This window comes from Echiichthys vipera (genome assembly GCF_963691815.1).
Source record: "Echiichthys vipera genome assembly, chromosome: 3".
NCBI lineage: Eukaryota > Metazoa > Chordata > Actinopteri > Perciformes > Trachinidae > Echiichthys > Echiichthys vipera.
The window spans coordinates 10,514,129-10,539,796 of NC_139828.1; the positions used below are offsets into that span (position 1 = coordinate 10,514,129).

General features: G+C 40.5%; 3 protein-coding genes across 3 annotated transcripts; 2 read left to right on the forward strand and 1 right to left on the reverse strand.

Moving 5' to 3' along the window:
- The first annotated feature begins 198 nt into the window (after positions 1-198).
- On the forward strand, positions 199-12,571 carry crlf1b (cytokine receptor-like factor 1b). Its single transcript, XM_083940526.1, has 8 exons — positions 199-299; positions 4,245-4,523; positions 5,783-5,912; positions 6,138-6,310; positions 8,363-8,520; positions 9,062-9,230; positions 11,410-11,591; positions 12,432-12,571. Exons 1-8 carry the CDS (start codon positions 242-244, stop codon positions 12,453-12,455), a joined length of 1,173 nt encoding a protein of 390 aa, XP_083796652.1. The 5' UTR covers positions 199-241; the 3' UTR covers positions 12,456-12,571.
- A 1,023-nt stretch (positions 12,572-13,594) lies between these two features.
- rex1bd (required for excision 1-B domain containing) lies at positions 13,595-18,024 on the reverse strand. The gene is made up of 5 exons (XM_083940100.1): positions 17,896-18,024; positions 16,676-16,758; positions 16,292-16,496; positions 14,182-14,270; positions 13,595-14,009 (listed from the first exon to the last, which is right to left on the reverse strand). The coding sequence occupies exons 1-5, from the start codon at positions 17,896-17,898 to the stop codon at positions 13,937-13,939; spliced, it is 453 nt and encodes a 150-aa protein (XP_083796226.1). The 5' UTR covers positions 17,899-18,024; the 3' UTR covers positions 13,595-13,936.
- Positions 18,025-21,449: 3,425 nt separating this feature from the next.
- Positions 21,450-23,936, forward strand: fam78bb (family with sequence similarity 78 member Bb; the record flags this gene model as incomplete). Its single annotated transcript, XM_083911141.1, has 2 exons — positions 21,450-21,826; positions 23,414-23,936. The coding sequence occupies 2 exons, from the start codon at positions 21,450-21,452 to the stop codon at positions 23,934-23,936; spliced, it is 900 nt and encodes a 299-aa protein (XP_083767267.1).
- Between the last annotated feature and the right edge of the window lie 1,732 nt (positions 23,937-25,668).

Here is a 25,668-nt window from a genome sequence, read left to right on the forward strand (position 1 = left end):
TCACTGTGGAGTTAAAAAGAAGCAAACCTCGTGTTTCCTCCAGCAGCCTGTCCCGGACCGGGCAGTCAGCTTGGTCTCCAGACTTCCTCTGAGGAGCCAACATTTGGATCCGAGCAGAGCCGCCGGGGAGGGAAACTGTGGTCCCCGTCCCCCCCTCCAACTTCACCTCTTCTGTCCTGTCTGCTCACATCCCGGAAACTCGACAAGCACCGAGAGTGGGGGGAAAACAGCTGAAATAACCATGTTTTCCTTCACGTTTCTCCTCCTCCTCGCTCCACATGTGCTGTTGTCCTCGATGCGTAAGTACCAAACTTTAGCCAACAGACGCGCAACCTACTGACCATGAGCGCGTTTGTGTCGGCGCAGCGCTCTGGGAGGATGTGTCACCTTAAAGCAGCAGTGAGCTAAATAAAGTGAGCTGCAGTGTGCAGGCTTCAAACTAACAAGAAGAGTTTTAAATCAACTTCATTAAAAGCATCCCACCTTTACCTAACAGGTAACCACAGAAGATGGATTTCCAGTAAGTTCCTTTGTTTATTAGGAGGAGATGATATGGAAGGATATCCCTATCACAGTATTTTACATTTTATATCGCGATATAGCCTATTGATATAGTATTTTTTTAATTAAGAGAATGTGTTTATGGTTAAACACGAATGTCAGCTTTTAGCAAGTAAATCAAACACTTGTCAAATCAAGAAATTTCATTACATAATGCAAAACTTGATACTTGGGCTCAATATCACTATTAATATAGTATTTTCTTTAATGGAAAATCAAGATAATGTGTTTATAGTTAAACACGAGTTAAACACGAATGTGAGCTTATGACAAAATGTTATAAATCAAAAACTTGTCAAATCAAGAAACTTCATCAAATAATGCAAAAGTTGATATTTGGGATCAATATCACTATTGATACTGTTTTTTTTAATGGAGAATCAAGAGAATGTGTTTATAGCTAAACATTAATGTCAGCTTATGACAAAATGTTATAAATCAAAAACTTGTCAAATCAAGAAACTTCATCACATAATGCAAAACTTGATATTTGGGCTCAATATCACTATTGATATAAGACTTAAATATAACATTTCTGATATTGATTCCTTAATTCCTCACCTTTTATCTGTGACCATGCACTGTGATATAAACTTGTCAGTTCTCTCTGGTGGACAAATATGTCTTTAATATTTCTGTACTGGAAGTTGTTACTGATCAGCTGAGTGGGCAGATAATATATTTGTAAAAACTAATGTCAGCTGATAATTTAGGGGTCGACCTCAAATGACAATTAAATTTTGTCTACAAGCACCTCATCCAGAAATATCAACATGGATAGCTACCTCAGTACGGCAAAATCTCTGATAATTGATACATATTTATTGTCTCATGGTCATCAGATTCAATTCAAGATTCAAGATTCAAGAAGCTTTATTTATCCCGAGGGAAATTATTTTGCAACAGTTTCAATACAAAGATGGGAAAAGATCAGAGTAACAATAAGCATAAAAACATAATCAAATCAAAATAAAGCTTGCGTAAAATAAATCAAACAATAAACTAAGTGTGACAAAGTCCAACAGACATTGTGTTAAGCGTAGGTATATACAATATACAACAATACGCAGCGTGCAGTTTAGCAGCATATGGAAATAAAATAAGTACAAACTAAATAAGTGAGAAGGAGCGATACGTGATTACAGTGTTAAAAATGTAGCAGCATTTCCTACAGAACTAAGTGACAGTATGGGATCTAATTATGAAAAAAAGATTAACAGCTAATGAGTGTTAACAAAAGCCTAATTGTCACATTCTCCACTAAAATAAATCCATTAATTCTGCATGAACACAAGAGTAATAGTCAGATGTGATTGTGATGGTGGATTAGACTCAGAGCAAGACTTATGAGACATGATGAAATATGGGCTGTATATGTATGTTTACGGTTATATGTCTATATATGTGCATGTAGATGTGCTTCTATGGATGTTTATACTGTATGTAGGCATATAAATTATATTATGTTACTTTAGATATATTATATATAATTCATAAAATTGTATAATGTTGATTATTGTATAGTTAGATTTACAAATTGTACATATAGTGGCTTAAAGATACAGATTACAGCAATCACTGAAATGTTAAAAAGGGGTCGGATCAAATAAGTGAAAACTTCTTCCTACTCCTTTTCACACAGAATTAATTATATAGATCCTGTTACAAGTTTTTTTTGCTCTTATCTGTTAAACTTATTTAATTTTATATACTTTTGAATTCTTCTTTTTGACATTTCTGAAATAAATTCATACATTCAAACTCAAATGATAATGATGAGACACATTCAAATGAAAAGATCATCAGCGCCGTTGCAAGAAGGAGATGCAGGTGTGTGTGTAACCTGTATAATAATAATAATAACAGAGTGAAAAAATTGAGTTTCCCCTGCGGGATAAATAAAAAAGGAATTCTCCTTCTTAATTCTTCTAACAAGTTATTAAAACGCAGAGATTTCCAATCACAAGACTGAGAAAATGACCTGCAAGTAGCTTCGATATGTGATGAACGCATGCACGTTTGCTATTGTTCCCATGTGTATTTCATACCTAACATAATGTTTTATATTGAATCCCACTCACCGGGCCCAAACGTTAATCCTCACTCTTCTTCCACGTAGACACAGTTTTCCTCTCTGTACACTCGTCTTCATATTAGATGCTACTGAATCCAGTGAGGCTCGAAACAGTGCAATGGTGCATATGTTGGAACGCTTGTCCACAGCCCACCTGGAGCAGGGCTAATAAAACTCCACACATTAACCTTCTTATCTCTGAAGAGAAGCAGCCCATTGGTAACATTCAAACGCAGTGCAGGGGGGTTTCTCATGAGCATCAATCATAAAGACAAACTTTACGTTTGAGAGGGGTCGTGGTATGGAAAAGCATTCAAGGATTTCCCCGACAAACCCGTGTGACCTTTCTGACTGATCCTACTGAGGCTCCATAAATCCACTTCATTACTGGGTCATAAATATGTGCCGAGGGGCTGCTCTGTTGTGGTGCAGTGTTGCCGCACTCCCTCCTCCTCACAAACAAAGTTTTCTTACAGTTGGTGAGAGATTTAGACACACTGTGTGTTCAACACTTCAGCAAATCAAACTGCACAGACTTAACAGCTGCACAGGAACTAACGTGTGCCATTAAGGAGACTCTAGTCAATGAACATTTAAAGGTACTTTTAGAAAAACAAGCAGCAAGTTTACTGTATCTTTTGGCTTTGGCCTAAAAAAAAATTCATTCACATCTGTAAAGTTTCTTGACTGCATCTTGTACGGTTGTGAAGCTTTCGCAGTGACAAAATCTGTCCACAGAGAGACATAAGCACCTGACGAAATACTGAAAACCTCCTGTGTGGTAGTTCCCTCTGTAGTATGAGTCTCCAGGGCCACATTTTGCCATGATGACACACACACACATACACACACATACATACACACACACACACACACACACACACACACACACACACACACACACACACACACACACACACACACACACACACACACACACACACACACACACACACACACACACACACACACACACACACACACACACACACACACACACACACACACACACACACACACACACACACACACACACACACACACACACACACACGCACACACACACACACACTCAAGGTGAAAACAATACCAGTGTCACTAATCCACATCCGCTGAATGTAAAGTAGGTGCAAATCATTTAAAAAGGTATGGGCCTAGTTTGCACAAAAAATAGGAGAGAAACAGAGAAACAACAAAAACATTTAAATTCAACTATTAGTCAAATTAGTGCTAAGAAGAATAGTTAAAGTAAACATTAAGATTGAACATGCAGTCTATTGAAAGATGACTGAGTTATTTTAATAATTTAAGTCATTCATCAGACAGAGAATTGCAACACATTTGCAGGATCCAGTCTCTTTAAATGTGAGGATTTAAAGCTTTTCTTACTTTTATATTTCAGAAAACCTAATATCTTTGGATTCTGGACATTTGGCCGGACAAAACAAGTCATTTTTAGTCATCACCCTGGGCTCTGGGACATTTTTACACTAATTTAGTTCAAAGAAAGCATGGCATGAAGAAAAGTTAAGGCGCATCGAAGAGAAAGGTGTTTTTAATACTGTGTGTGTGTGTGTGTGTGTGTGTGTGTGTGTGTGTATCCGTCCAGATGTAGCAGTGATCTCCCCTCAGGATCCTGTCCTGCGTATCGGCTCCAGTCTGACGGCCACGTGCACGCTGAGCCCTGAGCTCGGCCTCCACGCCAGTACGTTGTACTGGACACTGAACGGGATGAGTCTGTCCAGCAGCACCTACAGCGTGGTGAGCTCCAACACCCTGGGCGTCACTCTTCACAATCTCAACGGCTCCCAGCAGCAGACTGGAGACAACCTGGTGTGTCACGGAGCAGATGGACACGTCCTGGCCGGTTCGTGTCTCTATGTGGGCAGTAAGTGGACGCTTTCCTATCTGTGCAGATTCATTTGGAAGATGAGATGCACTTGGGCTCAGGAGGGCGGCTGTCAGGAGGTGATGAAGCTGTAGTTTGTTAAACACAGTCTAAACAAACCAGTATGCCGGTTTTCTTTGTCTCTTTTTGAGCGAACCACATATTCTGTGGTGTTGTTAATAAACAAGGACACACAAACCCTGTCGATGAATATGATGTTTGACCCGTTGTTGAGACAAAAGTGAGAGACTTCTAAAATCATGTAAAGAAAGAAATTTAAAAAGATGGTTTTGCTCTCCACTGGTGTTATCGCACCACTTAAAAAATAACTATCAAGCAGTTCTATACAAAATTATAATCACATAAAGAGCTACTTTTGCACTAAATAGGTGATCTGTTGTTTATCTATGTGGGGAACCTTGCTATGAAAACTGTTTGTTTTAAATTCTACATAGTTTTCTACATAAAAGCCTTTTTGATTATAACATGTGTGTAATGCTTTCAAGTCTATTGTTTAGCTGCTCAGACTGTACGGAGTGAATAATTTACATGTATGGAGAGTTAAATCTTCAATATGCAGCTTTTGCTCGTAACTTTTAGAATAAAAAAATAGATTTACATTTAATAGTCATATTTTGAGAAAATGACCCTTAAGATCATTTGCACAGGCATCTTGTAACGACACATATTTACGTTTATAGTGGCGGTGACCTCTCATGGCCTAAGTGATGATGACAGGAGCGAGGGAGGAAGTCAGGTGACATAAATAGTAGAAAGAGCTCTAAGTCAGCACAGGGAGGAGGTCAGAGTGGATGGGTCAAACAAACACAGGAAGCCGCTGTTTGAGTCCCGTATAAAACAAAAAGTCAAGTTGACGTCACAAACATAACTGCGTAACTGAAGTTATGTAAAAACAAACGTATTTTAACCGAAATCCTGATCTTTTTCTAAACATAACCAAGTAGTTTTGTTGCCTGAATCTAACCAAACTGTGACCATTTCACAAAGTTAACCACACGTCTAAAACGGCTATCAATACGTTTAGGTACAAAGACGCGTACGCTCCTGTAGAGGGTGGGGACAATTGACCTGTGGTCGTGTGGGTTGGAGGAGTTGTATGAGACTGACATACAGTATATGTTATTTATGTGTTTTTATATTTAACTCCACCTTTTTTTTAACTATTTAAAAAAATATATTTGTTTTCTTCTTGTCTCTTTTTAAAACATGTTTTTCATTGTCCCTTTTCCCCCCTCCAGGGCCTCCAGAAAAGCCAGTCAATTTAACGTGTTGGTCCCGCAACACCAAGGACTTGAGCTGCAAGTGGAGCCCGGGGGGGCGGGGTGAGACCCACGTCCGAACGAAATACACCCTCAAGTACAAATTGAGGTGAGCGCCCCAGACCTGCTGCAGCTCACAGGTGATCACCTCGTCCGACACCACTCAGGTAGATTAGCAATGAATGCATTAGTGCCGCGTACAGTTACAACACACTACGCTCAGAGGCTGTAGTGTGTTGTTTTGCTTGTGTACTTACTGTAAAAATAGTCGGTCTGCCCCTTTTAGAAACAAACGTCAGAGTTTATTTTGGTCATTGTGTCTGTGTGTGTCCAGGTGGTACGGGAGAGAGAAGGAGTGTGAGATTTACAGCACAGGGAAGCAACATTACTCCTGCTATATCCCCCGCAACCTCGCCCTCTTCACCCCGTATGAGATCTGGGTGGAGGCAGCCAATCAGCTGGGCACTGCCACCTCTGACATCACTGCCCTGGACATCCTCGATGTAGGTGGGTATTCAAAGTTTTGATGACACTGAGGTTAATTAATACCACTGTTTACATTCCTCTCATTTCCTGTCTTTTTTATTTTCCTGTCCTTTTCTTTCTTTCCTTTCCTGTCCTGTCCGTTCTTTCCCTGTCCTCTGTTCCACCTATTTGTCTGCAGATCTCCTGCATATGGCTAACACACTTCTCTAGAGGAGAGGGGAATTCATTTTTATGGTTTGCTCTCTCCAACCCACCTCTCTAACAGGATTACGGGTTCAGGCTGCACCTCTCAAAGATAAACTGTTGTGTTGTAAAAGTTGACCGCACATCCGATTCCTCTCTGGTAAAGAGGCTTCACAGGTTTCTCAGCGAGATATTTAGGCTATGATGTACGAGCATTAGCCGGTATATCTTACAATTTCTCCAGCCCATAATAGCGTGCTGCTGTGGCCTGCAGCGAGCGCCACATTTATGAAAGCTGTGTTTATTGTCCATGACTGGGCACCCTCTCCCTCCATTCATCCTAACGGCACGCTCAGGAACAGATAACTTGGAGCTGTGAGTGGGTTGGAGGAGAAGGAGGAACACTGCCATATGTATGATACATTGCGCTGCCTCAGTAACAGAAACAAAAAGCTGTGCGAATATTTGTTCTGGCTGTGTTTCCCTCTCTCCCTCAAGCGAAATGTGATAGAACAAATAAAGCTGAAAAACGGCATCATGCACCACCAGCGAAGCAGGAGGTTACAAAAAGGGGAAACACGTTTACAAGTTCTTTAATAAGTTCCTCTCTTTGTCTCTTGTGCGACCATCACCTTTATCGGCCCCTCCATCTTTTTTCTCCTTCAAAGCACTTGATTTGTTTGCAACCTTTATTGCAGAGGGTAAAATGTTTGACTGAGGGAACAACACGCTCTCTACAAGAAATACAGATTGACCCAAACCAAAGCCTGACAGCCAGTCTCTGTAAAGGAGGGAGATTTTTATATACTCTCATGAACATATATACATATATATACATACGGCTCGAAATGTCTAAAGGTGACAGACTCTCTATAAGCGTTAGAAAATTGCTAATAAATGTTGATCTGCCCTGTGTAATATATTTTTTCTCTCATCTATATAATTCTGTAAACAGATTGATTTATTTGTATTTCTTTCACTCACAGCTGGCAATGTGCGCATGTTTGCATATATTGATTTTTCAGTATGTTAGGACTATTCCCCTGCATGAAGTTGAAGTTATGACACACAGTAGAGGAACAGTATACACTGGAGGAATACGCACTGTTGCTTTGACAGCAGACCGAATGAAAGTATATCCTTAACTGGTCAAAATGGAAGTTGCAGTGGCAAAGATGTCCAGATATTTCCACTTTGTAATGCAGACTTTCTGATAAACATCTTAAGTAAGGCTAAGGTAACCCTGCGGGCATCATTAGTGTGTGAAAGGTAAAGAGCCCTATTAGGCTTTTAATAATAAAACTGTGTAAGAGAATAATACTTTAGCTTCCTTTCTTTATACTTTACAAAAGTAACATCTCGACTTACATGTAATTATTGTCTTTTTCTTCATAACTTCGATCAGGTCTGGACCAATATCTTATATTCTGATTTCCTGTACAATATAGCATGTTTTCTGGTAGCTCAATAAATAAATAACATATATGAAATGACCCCTCATTTAATTAAGAACTGTAGTGAAAAATGAACATGACGGAGCGCAAAGCGTTGTTGAAACGACGTAAGTATTGCCGTAACGCAGTATGGCATCTGGTTTTTCGACATTGCCATAGAAACAAAAAAAAAAAAATATTGTTATAATATTGTGCTGACGATGTACAGTATATCTTCCTTCTTCTATCACCTTCTTCTGTATTACCATGTACAAAAAGACTCCAATAAAGTGATCGTCCTCACCACGAAGAATGATGATTTATGGTGTGTTTTAGTACAGTCATCACTGTAGGTTTAATCTCTCTTAAGAGGACATTCAAACCTCTTATATCCTTTCCCTGATTACCATACATCTGCTGTGTACAAACCATTTAACTCTTGTCCTTGTTCGTGCAGTGACCACTGACCCTCCTGCCAACGTGCAGGTGAGTCGTGTCGGCAACCTCGAGGACCAGCTGACGGTCCGCTGGGACAGCCCCCCCGAACTCAAGGACATCCTTTTTCAGGCCAAATATCAGATACGCTACAGACTGGAGGACAGCACTGAATGGAAGGTGGTCCACACACAAACCTGCAGTCTACGCACACTCTCTTTATAGTTATGACATCTCTGAGGCAGCTGTGGAAATATTTGATGTGCAGCATCGACTGATCCATTAAATGATGAACATAAAAGTCGTTCCTGCTGCATCTCTAGCCTCCTGTGTGTGCTTTCATTACAAATGAAATACCACTCGTGTAAAAACCTTCATTTCTGCCAAATTCTTGAATGCTGGCTTTCATCCATAGTGGAGCTTTTAGACATGTTTTTTTCTTTTGAACTGCTTCTTTTAAGTGTTTTCTGCCCAAAGCTTCTTTATACTTTTCTCTGCTGTGTAGGTACATACTGTCTTTGAACGCTAGATTCACTATTGAATGTGAGAACTAAGCAAATAATGTGTAAATATCCAGACTACATTCAAAAGTTGTAATAAAGTCAGAAAAAGTGATGATAAAATATCCTCCTGCAAATACCTCCATTTAGTTTGACTTGACTGTGACTCTAGTAGGACTGATTTTATTACATCCACTCTGTCATCTTGGTTCTTCTCACAGGTGGTGGATGACATTGGTAACCAGACGTTGTGTCGGCTGGCCGGCCTGCAGCCTGGGACCGTCTATTTTGTCCAGGTGAGATGCAACCCAGTGGGCATCTATGGCTCTAGGAAGCCGGGCATCTGGAGTGACTGGAGCCACCCGGCAGCTGCCTCCACACCCAGCAGTGGTGAGTACGCTGCAGAAGAATTTTTAAAGGTCCCACACTGTAGAAAGTGAGATGTCTCGCTCTGTTTTTATTCTAAAGCAGGCCAAGGTGCTATATAAATACTGTGAAATTGTAAAAACTCTCAATCCACAGAGAAATGCACACAGCCCGTATCCAGAAACTGTCTTTAAATGAGCCGTCAGGACTTCTTTACAGTTGTTGTCACAACTAACTATTATAGATAGAAAGTGCCGCTACAATGCTGTTACAGTCATTCCCCGGCTGCAGTGACGGTGCAGAGACACCAATAGTGCAGACGACGAAGGCCTGGAAACGCTGACAAATCAGAGCAAACTGGGCTAAAACGGAGCATTTCAGACAAAGGGTGAATACAGGTATATTCAATTAGACAGTTTTATATTAAAGCATGTAAACATGTTCTAGTAGAAACCCAAAATTCAAGTATGAACCTGAATAATGTGCATAATATGGGACCTTTACTATAAGACAGTATGGGTCAAACAGCTACGGTGGTTTCTGGAGATTCAATACAAAAATTCACCAAATGTGTATAACTTAAGTCTTTTCTTTCATAGTCTGTCTCGTGTCTTAAATGGCTTTTAAATGCTTCCCCAAGCTTCAGTGAAGCCCATAAATCTTGACCATTCGGTCCTTTCCTAATAATCAACCTTTCATTGCCAATTAAAGCAAGAAAAAACAATGTCCTTATCCCTGTTTCAACATCCTGAACAAGCAGATCCAAACCGCATGTGACCCGGCAGAAACCCAACATCAATAGGCTAGATACCTTGATAGAGATCTTCCAGCAGAGGATTGGAAGGATTTGCCAAGAGCCAGGGGGACATTTTGATAGATTTTTGTCGTCAGCTTCAAAGATTGATCAAGTTAAAAAGCTGGTTGTCTGTCCACGGCACACACAGGGCCTATAAAGCTTGAGTGGAAGCAGGTTTGAGAGCAGCAGGAGCAGATAATGAGTTACATAGGTCATGCGGTATTTACTCCCCAGAGGTAGAAATCGTTATCAGGCTCTGTTGTTTGCCGTACAGAATTGATTGTAGCAGACTTACGACTTTCAGTGGCTTTTCCTCCCCAGAAATAAACGTATGGTATATCACCTCAACAGAACATTACACCGAGAAACTTTTTTCTTTATGAAACTGTTTACATAACGTTTTGTGAAATTCAGCATCATGAATCATCATAAATGTTCACTGAGAAACTCAGAAGCTTCTGTAATAGAGAGAGGTGAGAGGTGTACTACTGTAATGTTTCTATATTACATTTATTTTTAATAATACACCCGAGCATTATCTCAGGATTTGAGACTGATATTAGAAAAGTGACATTTATATGCTCCTAAAAAACTTTGAACTCTGATAAGTTGTGATTGACTTTAGTAATTATTTACATTTTTATAAGATAAACAATTATTGGGTTCATATAAAAAACAAGCGTCAACAGCCGTGCTAATATCTTAGGCTGTACAGTGACGCTTTGAGCTACATGCTAACGCCAACATGCTGATGTTTAGCAGGTATAATGTTCACCATCTTAGTTGCCTGTGTTAGCATACTAAGATTGGCTAATTACTGTAAAAGTATAGCTGTCACTATTTTTGCAGGTTTTCAGTAATAAACCAAACAATAGGACAAATGGAGATTTGGCATGAAATGTGAAATCGTGAGAAGTTATCAAATTGTATCCTGTGGGAAACATGAATGTGTGTCCAGAATGTCATGGCAACCAATCCAGTAGCTGTAAAGATATTTCAGTCTGGACCAAAGTTGTCTACCGACCGACCAACGGACAGATTGATATTGCGTCTCCAGAGCTACGTGGCAAGCCATTAGCATGGCTAACAACACTTTCATTTACTTTTCATCATGTGTGTGTGTGTGCATGTGTGTGTGCATGTGTGTGCATGTGTGTGCATGTGTGTGCATGTGTGTGCGTGTGCGTGTGCGTGTGTGTGTGTGTGTGTGTGTGTGTGTGTGTGAAAAAAACCCCATCACATTTATGCTGACACATGATGTGTTAAGCAGCCGGTGCATAATCTGTACAACACCTTGCACTAACACTTGTCCTAACTTTAACCTTGACGTTCTCTCATCCTCTCTCCTCTCTTTTACCTCTTCCTTTGTTTCTCCCTTCCTCCTCCTCCCCTCCTCTCTTCTCCCAGAGTGGCTGCAGAGCGGCTCCTGCAATCCTAAGCCCGGTGGGCAGAACTCCACCCTGCGGCGGGAACTCAAGCAGTTTTTCGGCTGGGTCCGCAAGCATGCATCCGGCTGCAGCGGAATGTCAATCAAACTGTACGATCAGTGGAGGGTGTGGCTGCAGAAATCGCACAAAACGCGCAACCAGGTAGGTAAGCAGAATCTCTTTTATCTCCCTCTTTAAATGATCTCTCTTGAGCTGCTCTCTCTTTCTCTCTCTCTCACACACACACACACACACAACAGCCACTGCTGCATTGAAGTCCCAAACGCAGTTTCTGACCCTGTCTTTGTTATGCCATGCGGTCAGCATTTTTCCAAACACAAAGAGGACTGATTTCTCTTGAACTGGCTGGTTCTGGGAAGTTTCAGTCTGTACTTTATTATCAGGTAAAATGTGCGGTTTTGACTTTACTGGCCCAGAAGTGGGAACATAAAAGTAAATGCACTCTGATTTTATTACATATTTTAACGACGTAGACTTGATCTTCAGCTGACGACCACAACAAAGAGAATGTCATTAACAGCCCACTGTAATGTGCTCCTTTTGTTTTCTCTTGGCGTGAGGAGCCCCCGTTCACAAAAATAACTCGGGGCCTAATGGCACGCAGAGCCCGGGCATCTTCTGTGTGTTTATGTGACTTTGTGAGGAGTTCAGAGCCTTCAGCCACATCCTCTGCTGCTCAGTCCTTGAACCCACAGAAACCTTGACTCTACCTGACTCAATTAGCTCAGTGGTGTGCTGCGCGGGGCACACGCTGTCGCCTGAATAATGTCTTTGTTCACAAACTGTGACAGGTTCCCATTGATTACCTTGAGAGAAAGGTAGCAGGGGGCTGGGAGCGATACTTGGAGAATAAGAAAGGGATGATGCAAAGAAAGAAGAGGAGAGAGAAGTGGCAGCCAGAGATAGCAATACTTGTGATGATTGTAAATGTCTTTCCCGTTGGATTATCCCAGTATGAACCATCTGCTTTTGTCTTTTCAGATTCTACAAGATGATAATTCATAGCAGCACCGCTCAGCACCACTGTGGGGTTTAGTTCAAGAACAGCATCAAGAAACACTGACGGATAACTGGCCCTGAGGGACCCTGCAGTGTTTGGTCATACAGCTTTGACTTGAGTTTACAGGGCTCAAGTGGAAGATAACTGAAGAGACAATGCTGCCTTATTCTGCCATTTCCGCTGGCCAAGTCTGTCCAGCACACAAACACAAACGTTACAGCACTTAGTTACTCCACTTCTATTCGTGTCATACTTTAGACTTTTTAATAACTTAGTCTATGATAAAATATTTCTATTATGATACTTTTAGGTCAAATGATGCTGATCTTTACTGAACCATCTAAAAAATGAATGAGTAACAAAACAACAAAATGTACAAAACAAAACTAATTCTACTTTCCCTAGTTAAGAAACGTTTCGCAAAGTATTTTCATAAAGCTGCGGTTTTCTCCAAGCAATTCCGAATGTTTATGAGATTTACAATATGATTGCTGTGGCCTTTTGGATAATTTAACTCTACATCATTTATTGTGGGTACGGCTGCCATTGACAGTGATTTTCATTATCAATTAATCTGCTGATTCTCAATCAATCATTTCATCAGAAATAGTAAAACAAAACAAAAAATCTTCTCAAGGCCAAGGTGACATATCCAAATGTTATGTTTTGTCTGACAAATGACCCAAAACCCAAAGACGTTCGATTTAACTGGAACCAATGAATTTTACTACAAAAAATGACTTGAAATTGATTTTCAAAACAGCTGGTGAATAATTTCCTTCCCATTAACAAATGGAGTGTTTCAGCTCAATGAACACTAAATATATGAAATCTTTAGTTTAAACACACTAATAAGGCATCAAGTAGCGAGCTATCTAAAATATTGTATTACAGTGTTGATATAGTTAAAATCAGGTAAACTGACGGTGTGGTCAGTAACTGAATCCCCATGAAATAAGGCCTCACTGTAACATGTACTATATACTGTCCTGCATCTGAGTGGACCGTTTGTTCAAATCCATTTTTATACCGTTTTTATATTTTTATAACTGCATATTTAAAGTCTTTATTTTAAGGTATATTATTTGACTGCACCTATAGTGAAAAACGCAGAGCACAGAAAGGTAGAGAGTCAATATTTTCTTTGAAAGCTTCTTTATCTTTTAAAAATACAAATCATCAAGTAAACAAAGATAGTGGGATGAGCCTCCGGGAATTAGGAGTATTTACACATTTCAACAATTTCATTATGATTTTGCTGAGGCATGCATTAACACAAACGCATGACTACAGAAACAGAAACACACAGGGCCAGAATGAGAAGAGTCCCCTGGGTGGAGTAAGACTGCAGCAGCGAGCAGGGAGGAGCCAGAGAGGGGATCGATAAGTGCAGGAGTCCAAGATGGAAGTTGCAGCAGAGGCGATCTGTCCGCTGGGCTGTCTGGTGATGCGAGAGAGCGTCTGCAAGCCTCCTGGGAGCAGAGTGTCAATCACACTCCTCTGAGTCGTACTTAAAGTCCTGCATGATCTCACTCAAAGCCTCTTTGTTCTTGATGATCCTGGAAAAAACAAAATAAATGGTAAATGTCTCTGTTTAAGACCCAAAGAACAGTAAGAGTAATGGAGGAAACAGGAAGTTCTACAGCAGACAGCGGGCTGATAGTGAGTGAATGGCTGGGTCAGCAGCGTGCGAACGCAGTAAACAGAGGGAGGGGTAATAGATGCTCTTACTCTTGCTTGATCTCCAGAATCTGTTCTTGACAGCCTTCATCCTCCGGGTGATCCTGGGCCCGCTGCCTGGCCAGCTGCAGCTTGGCTGTCTGTTGAGAAGGCACATGCAAACCATTCATCAGGGGAGGACGGAGGGGAGACGCAGGATGAACTCTAAGATAATAGGAGCTTTATGACATTACTGGCAGAAAGAAAGTTAAGTGTAAAATGTCATACAGAGTACTACACATCACTTCTGAACACCAGATGTACAAAATGTGGACCTTCAAGAATTTGGGAAGCACAGAGGCGCAACATTTTAACACCAGTCTAAAACTGTCCGATAACGATGAGCGTCGCAGACAGACTGCAGTTCTTATGACTTGATACAGAACCCAAATATCCGATCATACACATCACAGTTTTCCTCCATAAATGACGTGAACTTTAAACATTTATGACTCAAGCTTTCAGCATAATAAGAATAGCTGAATCCTTAACATGACCGTGAGGAAACCAGTAAGAGAGAGATTATGAATATTTGCATAGGAAGTCTGCCTCCCTGTGGTGAAATAGTGGAATTGTATCTAACAATTGTAAAAGTATTTAACAGAGGGCTTACATTACGCAACAATAATTTGTTATGAGCTTAAAACATCATTAGTTATGGCAGGTTTAGTCGATGTTTGAAACAGAGAGATTCTTGTAAAAGAATATACTTAATTATATACAGCAATACTGATATTTAATAACAGGAAATGAAAAATAGTGAAAAAATATATATACTGAAATATAACAAATAATAAATGAATCCTCCCTTACATATATATCAAATGAAACTACATATAACTGCACAAATCAGAGTGCATTGCATATTTTCCTAATGCATTTACGAACTCCCTTTTAATTAGTTAATATCTTTAGTATTTCTTCTTAAGTATCTTATTTCCACTCAAAGATGTGTGTTTCTTATGTTTATGACCCATTAAATGTCTGACCTTCTCTACACTGACTTGTATCTGTGCAAAGTTTGTCACTAGGGACGCTAGGGGAAGACGTCTGTGCACTTGTAGATTTCACAAACATTAACGCTGTGTCAGCCAAAACACAAAATGTTAACTACACTTACCATTCTGACACGTCTGCTCTGACTTTGGTGCAGTATATTCTCCTCGTCACAGTCTGTGTCTGACTGAGGCTCAAACATGTATGTCTGAATCTCTGATGTTTCCTCTAATGGAGAAAATAGATCTGACGCCAGACCGTTCACCAGTCACGGGGCTCCTCGCCGCGTCCTATCTGAACAGACCGGTTGATTAACGGGCAGCCCCCCTGTCTGAACCCGGGGTAACGCGATACATCTTGATGCACACTGCTAACGCAAGGAGTGGTCGTGAGCAGGAGCAGAAGTCCAAATCCAGAATTACTCAATGAGGGAGAAGGAGTAGATGTGCTTGCAACAATTTCAAAGATTGTTTTTTTTTTATGTTTATGTGGGCAAAACAATGTTAAAGAAAATATTCATAGCAGAGTATTTTATGTACTTTAAAGGAGGAGGGAGACGTTAAATATTCTGTACCAATATGCTAGAGCAGGGGTCTGCAACCCACGGGCTGCATGCGGCTCTTCAGCCCCTTTTCAGTGTCTGGAGTTGGTGAGCCGCACTGCTGCTGGATAAATCCCCCCCAAAAAATAGCGACGGAAAATAGTGTTTCGTGGACATATTAATTTGATTTCACATGATGATGGCTTACCTGTATGCTTGATATGTGGTGAGAAATTAGCGAACAACCACAATTTTAGGACAGGTAACAATGCCAGGTAACAGTAACTATATATAAACCTTTATAAGCTGTGACATCAAATATGTTTTGCGGCTCCAGACACATTTTATTTGGTGGAAGAGGGGGAAAAATGGCTCCTTTGATAGTAAAGGTTGCAGACCCCTGTGCTAGAGTGTATTTTCTGTATCTAAAAATCTGGTGATTTGTTGAAAAATCAGAGTGGGTAACATATAAAATCCACCTTCCCACAACACAGCATCCACATCATTACAGACATTTTCCCCCTGGCTTTGTATTCTGCTGTTTTCTGGATTCAATATAAAAAAATAAAGCAAGTGTTTACATACCAGTTCAAGTTTCTGTTTCTCTTTGCTCTGCAGCTTCTCAATGTGCTCAGAAAGAGCTGGCCTGTCAAACTCGTGGTGCAGCCTCTCCTTGATCTCCAGCACTTCCTTGGAGAGGCCGCAGAAGGCCTGTGTTATCTCATGGACCAGCTGCCTGTAGTGGTCGAAGTCATAATGGGGCCCTGTCCTCAAGTAGGCCTCGTGTCCTCTGGAAGGCAGTAAACGACACAGTAAAAAAACAAGCGGCCATGAAAGAGGGGTACAATTTAGATTTCTACGTTCATGTGCTTGAAATTAAGGGCAATGATCCCTGGAGGGAAGAAGAAATGTGATTGTGTATATGCAGCAACATAACAATGTGGTGGTGATTACTAGATTAAAACGTACTCTTCAAAGAGCTGATATGCCTCTACCCGCTCAGACTGAAGGTGGTAAAACCTCTGGATCAGGGCTTTAAAGTCTGTGGGGACCTACAGGGAGGAAATCACAACAAAGAAGGTTAACGTATAACAACATGGAGTATTAATGAATGCATCAATCAGTTAGGTTAGTGCAGTTAAAAGAGCATCAAAGATGACTGACAGGCCGGTACTAAGACACAAGAAGAAGTGTTTATCACCTACTGTAGAGACCAATGCATGAGGAAATAAAAATTATGAATGTCATAAGGGTTAACTGAGTTAAATAAATACTAGATAACATCACTTGATAAAAGGACAATGCAAGAATAAAAAGATTACAATAAAAAAAGATTAAAGCAAGTTTAAAAACAGTGCTGGTTGAAAGAAATTGTAAAATAAAAAAATATTTTACAACATAAATACAATAAAACAAGAAAATTATAATAAATTAAATTAATAAATAATGTCTATAGAACATTTTTAATCAAATGCCTGGCTGAATTGGTAGGTTTTTTTTAATTACTGTTATTGTTATTATTATATTAGTATTATTATTATTAAGCTATTATTACTGTCGTTATAACATAAACCAAATAGAAATACGTATGAAAAATGTAGTTAAGTTAAGCTAAGCTATAATGATAATAATAATAACAATTTTATTTTAATAATTATTTATGTAGCACCTTTAAAAACAAGAGTTTACAAAGTGCTTTGACAGCAAGAGCAAAGGCAAAAGCACATAAAATACATAAACATCAACAAGGCGAGATAAACGATAAGACACGTTTAATAACAACAAATAATTAATAAAAATGTAATTACCAGATAAGATACAAAGACAGTTAAGAGACACTAAATAATAAATTAAATAAAAAAACTAAAACTAAAAAGACGACATCACAAAAAGCAAGTCTATAAAAAACTATAAACAATAAACTCTGCATGTATGTTTCCATATAATTATGAATTAATTGTTTTGGCACACTGTACAACACTTAACTGGTAATAATTCATGTTTAATAATATAAATATTAAGGATACAACATTTATGCGTGTTAAATGTCCCTTCAGCTTTAACTAAAATAAAGTTAAAGTTAAATTAGCCTAGCCAAGTTACCATTAGCTCTGGTTAGCTTAGCACATGCGGAAGTGTTAGTTGTGAGTCTCCTGGTGTTTAATTGTTGTTTAAATGTAAACACTCACCATGGTAACCAGCTGTGATATAAGGTCGCTGAGCTCGCTCAGTTAATCACAGAAACATGTTTTTATCTCATGAACACGCGACGATGTTTCACTTCTGATGCTGTGAATCAGCAGCCGGTCCGTGCTGCCACCCGGAAATGACGACACTGCAGAGCGAATGTCGTTTTGTTTTCAAAATAAAGGTTCTCACACAAAAAAATGACTTTTTTTTTTCTTCTTTTTGAACTTTTTTGAAAATGTAGCTGCAAAATAAATATGGTAACATTTACGTTTATTCATATGTTGCATACAATTGGTACAAAGCATTTTTCAAAAGGCACAGCGCGGACATTTTGTAAAACAGGATTAATAATAATGATAATAATAATAATAATAATAATAATAATAATAATAATACTATTAATAATAATAATAATAATAATAATAATAATAATAATAATGATAATAATAATAATAATTAATCCTTTGTTTTTAAGATAGGGACAGTGCGTTTTAATGAACTTCGATATTTACATAGCTCTGTAAACATGCCGGATTATTGCAAAGCTGCTAATTTGCATTTGTAGTCCCTAATAAATAAAATAAATAAATAAGAAAAGACAGCAAATAATTAGATAAAATAAAAATAGAAGAGATAAGACACACGGCGCAGTACATTACTTAGTCAGAAGGACACCAGACCCAGACAGGATATAATAATGGAATAAAAAGTAATGTTCAATTACTTTAAGTCCAGTCGCAAGAATGGATTACAAAGGAAGTGTGTTTAGTAATAAATTCTGACTAATATTATAATATAAATAGAAAGGAGAGAAAACAATTATAATAATTTAGAATAAACAATTTTACATACACAGGGAAATACAGTTTAATTTAGGTTAGTTGACACAGTGGGATAGTGTTTTACAATATCATACAAGCTTTCTTCCATTTACAGATTTTAAAGACTTTGCTTATAGTTTAAATTCACTTGAGAAAAAAATAATATTGGGGGAGGATTTAACATCAGAGATGCACAGTTCCTTATGTAGCCTCTTCAGTCTTGTTTCATAAATATAGTTCATACATCATTACAGTGTGTTAAAACTTGATGTTCGCCTTAGCGCTTCTGTAATAACATCCTCATGTGAGGCTGAACCTAAAACTCTTCCAGCAGCTTGAGAGTTAAAAGGCAAAATAGCTCATTACAGAAACATTATTCACAATATAGGCCAACATAAGGAGTGTAAGGTCAATTAAACAAATCTAACCAAGACATCTCTGTATTTGTTTATAGATCCAAAACTCATTATTTTATAGATATACATCTGTACAGCTCCTGCAAATGTAAATTTGTGGATGCTCTAAGTTTGGTCTAAGGCGCTGGTTCTCAAACTGTGGTACTGGTAGCACTGGTGGTACTCAAGCTCTCTCTTCTGGTAATTGAAGGAATCTCCAAAATAAAAAAAGGAAACATTAATTACTAAATTAACATAATACTAAGAAAATACTTGAAGTTCAGCATAACCTGTAATATTTTTGTCTCAATATCAGCCTGTTATGTGTAAAGTCATGCTCAAGAGCTAAACTCTTCATACAGCACGACTGTGGTTGAAGACAGTCAACAATAAATAATCTTCTGATTAGGAATAAAGCTCCCTGTCTGTGGCTGAATAGTGTCGGCCTACGCTGCTGTATTTGAACATTGGTCTTAGTGGTGGGACTTGAGAGAACCTGATATTTGCTGAGGTGGTACGAATACAAAGTTTGAGAACCACTGCTCTAAGGTCTAACCTAAACAAGACAGTATATTTCTTCCATGAAGTCAAATAGCAGTGAATGCATTATGTTAAATAAAAGGGAAATTACTTATCTTGTATTACAAAGAATATATGCAATTAGATGTATATATATATGTGTGTGTGTGTGTGTGCGCGCGTGTTCAGCAGTCTGAAAAACATATTGATTCTGCCAGTGTTGTCTGTCATTAAAAAGATAGATTGTTTTCACACTATCTTTATTTTCATCATTGAGGGCATAGTCTTCACAGCCGTTTAGGTCACTAGTTTTGAAACCTTGAGTTTCTTGAGCTTCTTGAGCATTCGTTTTAAAGTTACAATTTTTAAGCCAAAATGCATTAAAAAGTCATTAAAATGCAATATTAAAAATAAATAAAAATTGAACATACAATTCCATGACAACAGAGGGCTGTGTACTTACCTTGTGGTGAGTTTGTTTTGGCAAGACCGTGAGGATTTTATTTTGAAAGGGGTCAAAATGCCTCTTGCAGCTTGACGGCCACTAACCAATCAAATGTCTTTATTTACCATCAGAAACGCTCCATCTTTTTCTATCTAATCATAGTAGGGTGTATTATTAAAATGCATAAACAATTATATGAAGTGGTGATTTATAAGCACAACATTTGGGCTAAATAATCACAAATAGATGTCCCTGAGATGCAGCAAAGACTACCTGTTGCTTCTTATCTTGCAGCCCCATTAAAGACAATTACAGTCCATCCACTGGGGGCTTATCTGCGCCTCATCTGCTTTGTGTTCATGCGATTAGAAAGCATTATTCCAATATGGAGGAAACAGGTCGCAGAGCTGAAGACGCGGGCACTCCTACGCCTGCAGTCTCCCTCCGCCGTTCATTGGTCCATTCAGCATCTTCAGCACCACGCAGGCTGAACAGCGACACACAGCCGTGCAGCTCTCATCAGGCGAGAATGCCGAGCGACGTATACGCTGCCCTATACACGGTTACCATAGCACTGTTTATCTGATATTTTTTAGCCGTAATGTCATTGTTTCATCAGTCTATAAAATATGTTGACAGTCGGTTTGTTTGCAGCTCATTGTCTCCCCAGTGTTGATCGGGAACGACCCGCCTGTGTCGTCTAACACCGCAAGAGGAAGCTGTTTTTTTTGCCATCACAGATGCTCGGACTTCCAGGATTTGTTTGTTTCAGCGGGTTTCCCTCCCGTCGAGTCGACAGGCATGACGGACAGTAACGCTGCCGCTCAGGTTATAGGCAGCAGCAGCATCTCATGCACAGTGCCGCATCAACAAGCCTCGCCGCCCGACCACCAAGTCCCCCTGCCGGCGCCCCGGTGTCCGCCGGTCCCCCGACGCCTGTTGTGACATGACAGCTCGGGGAAGGAAGAAGAGGATCAAAGGTTACTGGCAGGGGTTCAAGCAGGAGCACGGAAGGGTCGGATCCTTGCGGAGAGGGCACACGGAAACACACGGTGTGCACTGTTTGAATGGAGAGGATACAATCATACTTGTATCAAAAATTCATGTGATACTTTATTAATCCCTGCAAGAAATTTCTCTTGTGGCTTTCAGCCTCCAGAGAGACCAGAGTTGGCCACGGAGCAGCGCTTGGAGCTGGTTGATGTGCCCATACATCAGCAAGGCAGGTGCCTGCTGACACAGGGGGACTGGACCTGGATCCTAGTCTCACCGGACCCAGCTGTACCCCCTTGTGTGATCTCACTGAAGCCTTATTGTGATTCTGATTTGGGCCTACAGCGGTAGCACCCATCTCTGCCTTACGGTTTCATCTGATGCACAGCCTCATAGTGTTGATACTGGTCGAGTCCCAGTCAGCAGTGCAGTTCCCCAGGCCTGGCAGGCTCACTTGGCTGCTCCTGACCATCACCTTTACCTGCACAGCCATGGGCTGCATCCAGAGCATCGCCTGTAACAAGTCACGCATCAAACGGGAGAACATTGTGGTGTATGACCTGTCAGCCACCATAGACCACTGCCCGACTGTCATTGAGGAGAACTCGCCCATAGTGCTTCGATACAAGACGCCCTATTTCAAAGCCTCTGCCAGGATTGTGATGCCCCCTATTCCACGCAATGAAACATGGGTGGTGGGCTGGATCCAGGCGTGTACCCAGATGGAATTTTACAACACCTATGGAGATATCGGCATGTGAGTTCACACCTGTCACCTGTGTCCCCATTACACCCTTGTCACGTGCTTTCAGATACAAAAAGTGTGTGTGTGTGTGTGTGTGTCCTGCATGCTTGTACACTCTGTATAATAATGTGCTCGTGCTTGTGCATCACACCGAGTTGCATAGAGAAGCATTTGTGCACGCAGCAGGTTAACCGTACTTGTCAGCCTCCTTCATTCAAACGCCCACTGACAGATTCTGTTCCTGTGACTCTGGCACCTAAATAGAAAAGCTGCTATTAGAGGAGCTAAACAACAGTTGATGCTCTCACACTCAAATTGTCCCCAGGGAGACATGTCCACCCCCACAACACACACACACACACACACACACTCTATCTGTGTGGGGGTGTTTAATCCTAGTGGGTTTAAGGAGGGGGTGGGTTTCTGGGTGAGAGATTGGGGCTTAGAGTGGTTTTAGGATTGGTCATGAAAGCAGAACAACTAGATGGAAGGGGGACACCAGATGACAAAAACTGTTTGGCACAACAAAGAGATGATGATAATCCACTGAGAAACCACAGATCGCATTTACAGGCGGCTGTTGTAGTCTCACTGCAAGCTTGTGTCTGGAGAAGACTTTAAAAGGCTTTCTGTTACTTTTCACATATCAGACACACGCGTATGCCAGCAATCACTTATCCAAATGTGAGTAAAGGAGTCACCTCATCACTAAAATTCAGAATAGTGGAAATGATATCACTTCCAAATGGACTGGCGGCTCATCGATTAATGGCTGTGCAATATACACTAATGATCGTCTTCTTTATCGATGGAGTTTGCAATTATAATTTAAATTAATCATCTAAAAAATGTAACAAATTGCTGAAAGATGTTTTCCCAGAACCCAAGATGACATCTTCAAATGGCTTAATTTGGCAAAACAGCAGTCTAAAAGTACATTTAAAGTGAGATACAGAAAAAAATGCTCCAAAAAAAGAATAAACATGCATGTATCAGATGAAAGGAGCCCGCGCTCCTTCCGTGTCACCAGGACATGAGGCTCCTCGCCCACCCCCGGTAAAAAATGTTTGCCGTCATCTGACCAGAACTCGTGGTGTGAAGGGTGTCGGAGTGAAATTGGAGCAGGAGATATGATGACGCTCAAGAGTTTAAAAAATCCTCCAGCTCGTTCCCGTGCTTTGAGGCATCTGCAAGATTCAACTGTACCCAAAAGAAAACAGCCAATCAGAGCCGAGCAGTCTCTAACGCAGTGTCAATAACTGCTTGTGAACTCTGATCAAACTGTCAAACTAGGCAGCGCTGATCAAATATGAATCAGGAATCTGTTACTGCTTTGCCTGTGTCTTGCTTCAAATGGTTTCAGAAACATATTTTAGTGTACACTTAAGCTGTGATTTGAGAAAGTTTGTGACCAAGTTGAACTCAAACCAAGCAGTGTCCACTGGCCGACCGGACCGGATAGAAGGATCAATTCATTGTTGGTTTTGCGTGATTTGTTGATAAATATAGAATATCACCAGATGTATCCTTTAAATTAATGGCACGTAGTTACCCATAAATCTCTTTGTTTCCAGTCTCATACTGTCTGTCTCCTTTCAGGTCGAGCTGGGAGCTGCCTCAGCTACGAGAAGGCCTGGTGAGGGCCATCAGCGACTCAGACGGTGTGAGCTACCCCTGGTATGGAAACACAACAGAGACTGTCACCATAGTGGGCCCAACTTCCAAGCCATCTCGTTTCATCGTTAGCATGAATGACAATTTTTACCCCAGCGTCACCTGGGCTGTGCCGGTCAGTGAATCCAACACGCCCTTACTGACTAACATCAAAAGGGACCAAAGCTTCACCACCTGGCTGGTGGCGCTCAACACCACATCCAGGGAAAAGATTCTGCTCCACACCATCAAGTGGAGGATGAGGGTCGATATCGCGGTGGATCCGTCCCTGCCTCTGGGCTCTAGAGCCAGGCTGGTGGGCCGGGTGCACCAGGACCAGCCACGGGTGCTAGCCCGCATGGAGCCCATCCCTCTAAACGCCATGGGGAGGCCCAACGCCAATGACGCACAGGTTCTGATGTGGAGGCCAAGGAGAGGGCCTCCGCTTGTTGTCATACCATCCAAATAGAGCATTGAGAGCATCTGATTGGCAGTTTGTTATATCATATCATAGTAGACTACTTCTGCAGTGAAATGGCTAACAGGATATTCAGATGAAAACAAATCTATAAGCAGACTGAGACTTGTGTCAACAGCAAATCAAGAGTTGCAGTCTTTTGCGTGTAAAGGGGACAACTGCCTTAACTCTCCACCGCTGCCTTTGATGATCCAGAAAGTATGTTGGTCTCCACTTCTGGCAACGCTGAGCTGTTGGGTATCCAGGCCTTCACTCCAGCCGAGCACAACTGAGCAAAGCTAACTTTGAAAATCAGCCATTAGTGCTGGGATGTAACGCAAACCTGTACTGTAGCTACTCAGGCCCAGAGAAAAACGATTAAGCCTAAACACAGACCCTGTTAAAAAGGTTCTTCAGCCTTAATAATGACATAATTATGGCGTGTACTGTACAGTAAAGTGCTGTGTAAGAGTGTAACCAAGGAAAGGTGATAGCGTTGATGTGTCAAACACTGCTGCTGGGTGTATTCATTACGTACAGAGATAATCATAACACCAACTGTAATGTTACTGGATGACATGCTTTTAGACATGATGTGTGTGGTTGTGTTTTCTATAATGGAGACCCAGGGTTGGGTCCAGGCTTGCTGCTTTGTCACACCAGACTGCCTCACTTACTCACTCACTCTCTCTCTCTCTTTCACACACACAAACCAGGGGCCTCATTTTTATCATGCTACTAACAGGGAGGGGCATTGTTCAAGATGATTTAAAAACACAACGATTGTCAAAATACATGCACACTCGGAGCTACTTTGCTTTTTACATATCAAAGAAAATGTAGAAATCACAGCTTTTGGATTTGATGACATGCACAAGATTTGTGCATTGAGAAGAATCTTAAATGAAGCTCTGCAGCAGGATTTTTTGTTTTTCCAATCACAAATGGCCAGTTCATCCAAGCTGCAGAGCCTCTCAATTCCTGCCTTTTGAAAGCCAGTGATGCCTGCGATGACAGCGTTTTACAGTAAAAACACAACATTGTCTTTCCCATGACCCATCTAATCAGATTTGTGAGATGAAGACAAAAAAGTTTACTTTATTTTACAAGTGATAAAACGTGTCAGCCTTCAGTGGCTGCAAGAGGACAAACAGAGCTATAACGCTTCTTTATCCAGTCTGTATTTGTTGTTTAAGAGCAAATATTTTAGTGAAAGAGAACAGTATTTACACTAAAAGACTATATTTATCTAGCCTTGGGAGACCATCCTGATCTTGCGAGCTCCATGGTATTTTACTCGTAGTCTGATCAGTCTGGTAACGTGCGGTGAAGAAAATCTAGAGAAGTTTGACCAGCGACCGAACCAATCAGCGTTGGTTGTGAGGCCAGGTCGTAGTGTGACGCAATGAGAAGCGACTGTTCAGTGTAAACAACATGGCGGCTTCCGTGGATGAGATGAGCGCAGCTATTGAGCAATCCTTGGATCCTTCTGTTGGAATATGGATCGGTCACCTGAAATTGTGCCATTAATCTGTAAATTCACGTTACACAAACGGCAAATATCCTTTACTGACATCTTGTTTACTTTCTGTGCTTTGCCTCCAAACTGTTAGCACATCATACCCTTCGTTGATCTGACTGGTTGATTTAGCCAGTATGTCAGTGATAGACAGATAGTTTATCCAATTAGCATCCAGTATTTTTGCCCCTTCCCAAAATCGCTCCAAACGAGAGTTCCCAGATG

What these genes read in the sequence shown, in the direction of transcription:
- crlf1b (XM_083940526.1), top strand. Translation starts at nt 242, where the DNA reads ATGTTTTCCTTCACGTTTCTCCTCCTCCTCGCTCCACATGTGCTGTTG. An exon ending in AGGACAGCACTGAATGGAAG is followed by an intron (nt 8,521 to 9,061) that starts GTGGTCCACACA and finishes TTCTTCTCACAG; the next exon opens with GTGGTGGATGACATTGGTAA. An exon ending in CGCACAAAACGCGCAACCAG is followed by an intron (nt 11,592 to 12,431) that starts GTAGGTAAGCAG and finishes TTGTCTTTTCAG; the next exon opens with ATTCTACAAGATGATAATTC.
- rex1bd (XM_083940100.1), bottom strand. An exon ending in GCATATCAGCTCTTTGAAGA is followed by an intron (nt 16,497 to 16,675) that starts GTACGTTTTAAT and finishes ACTGCCTTCCAG; the next exon opens with AGGACACGAGGCCTACTTGA. An exon ending in AGAAACAGAAACTTGAACTG is followed by an intron (nt 14,271 to 16,291) that starts GTATGTAAACAC and finishes CCTTCTCAACAG; the next exon opens with ACAGCCAAGCTGCAGCTGGC.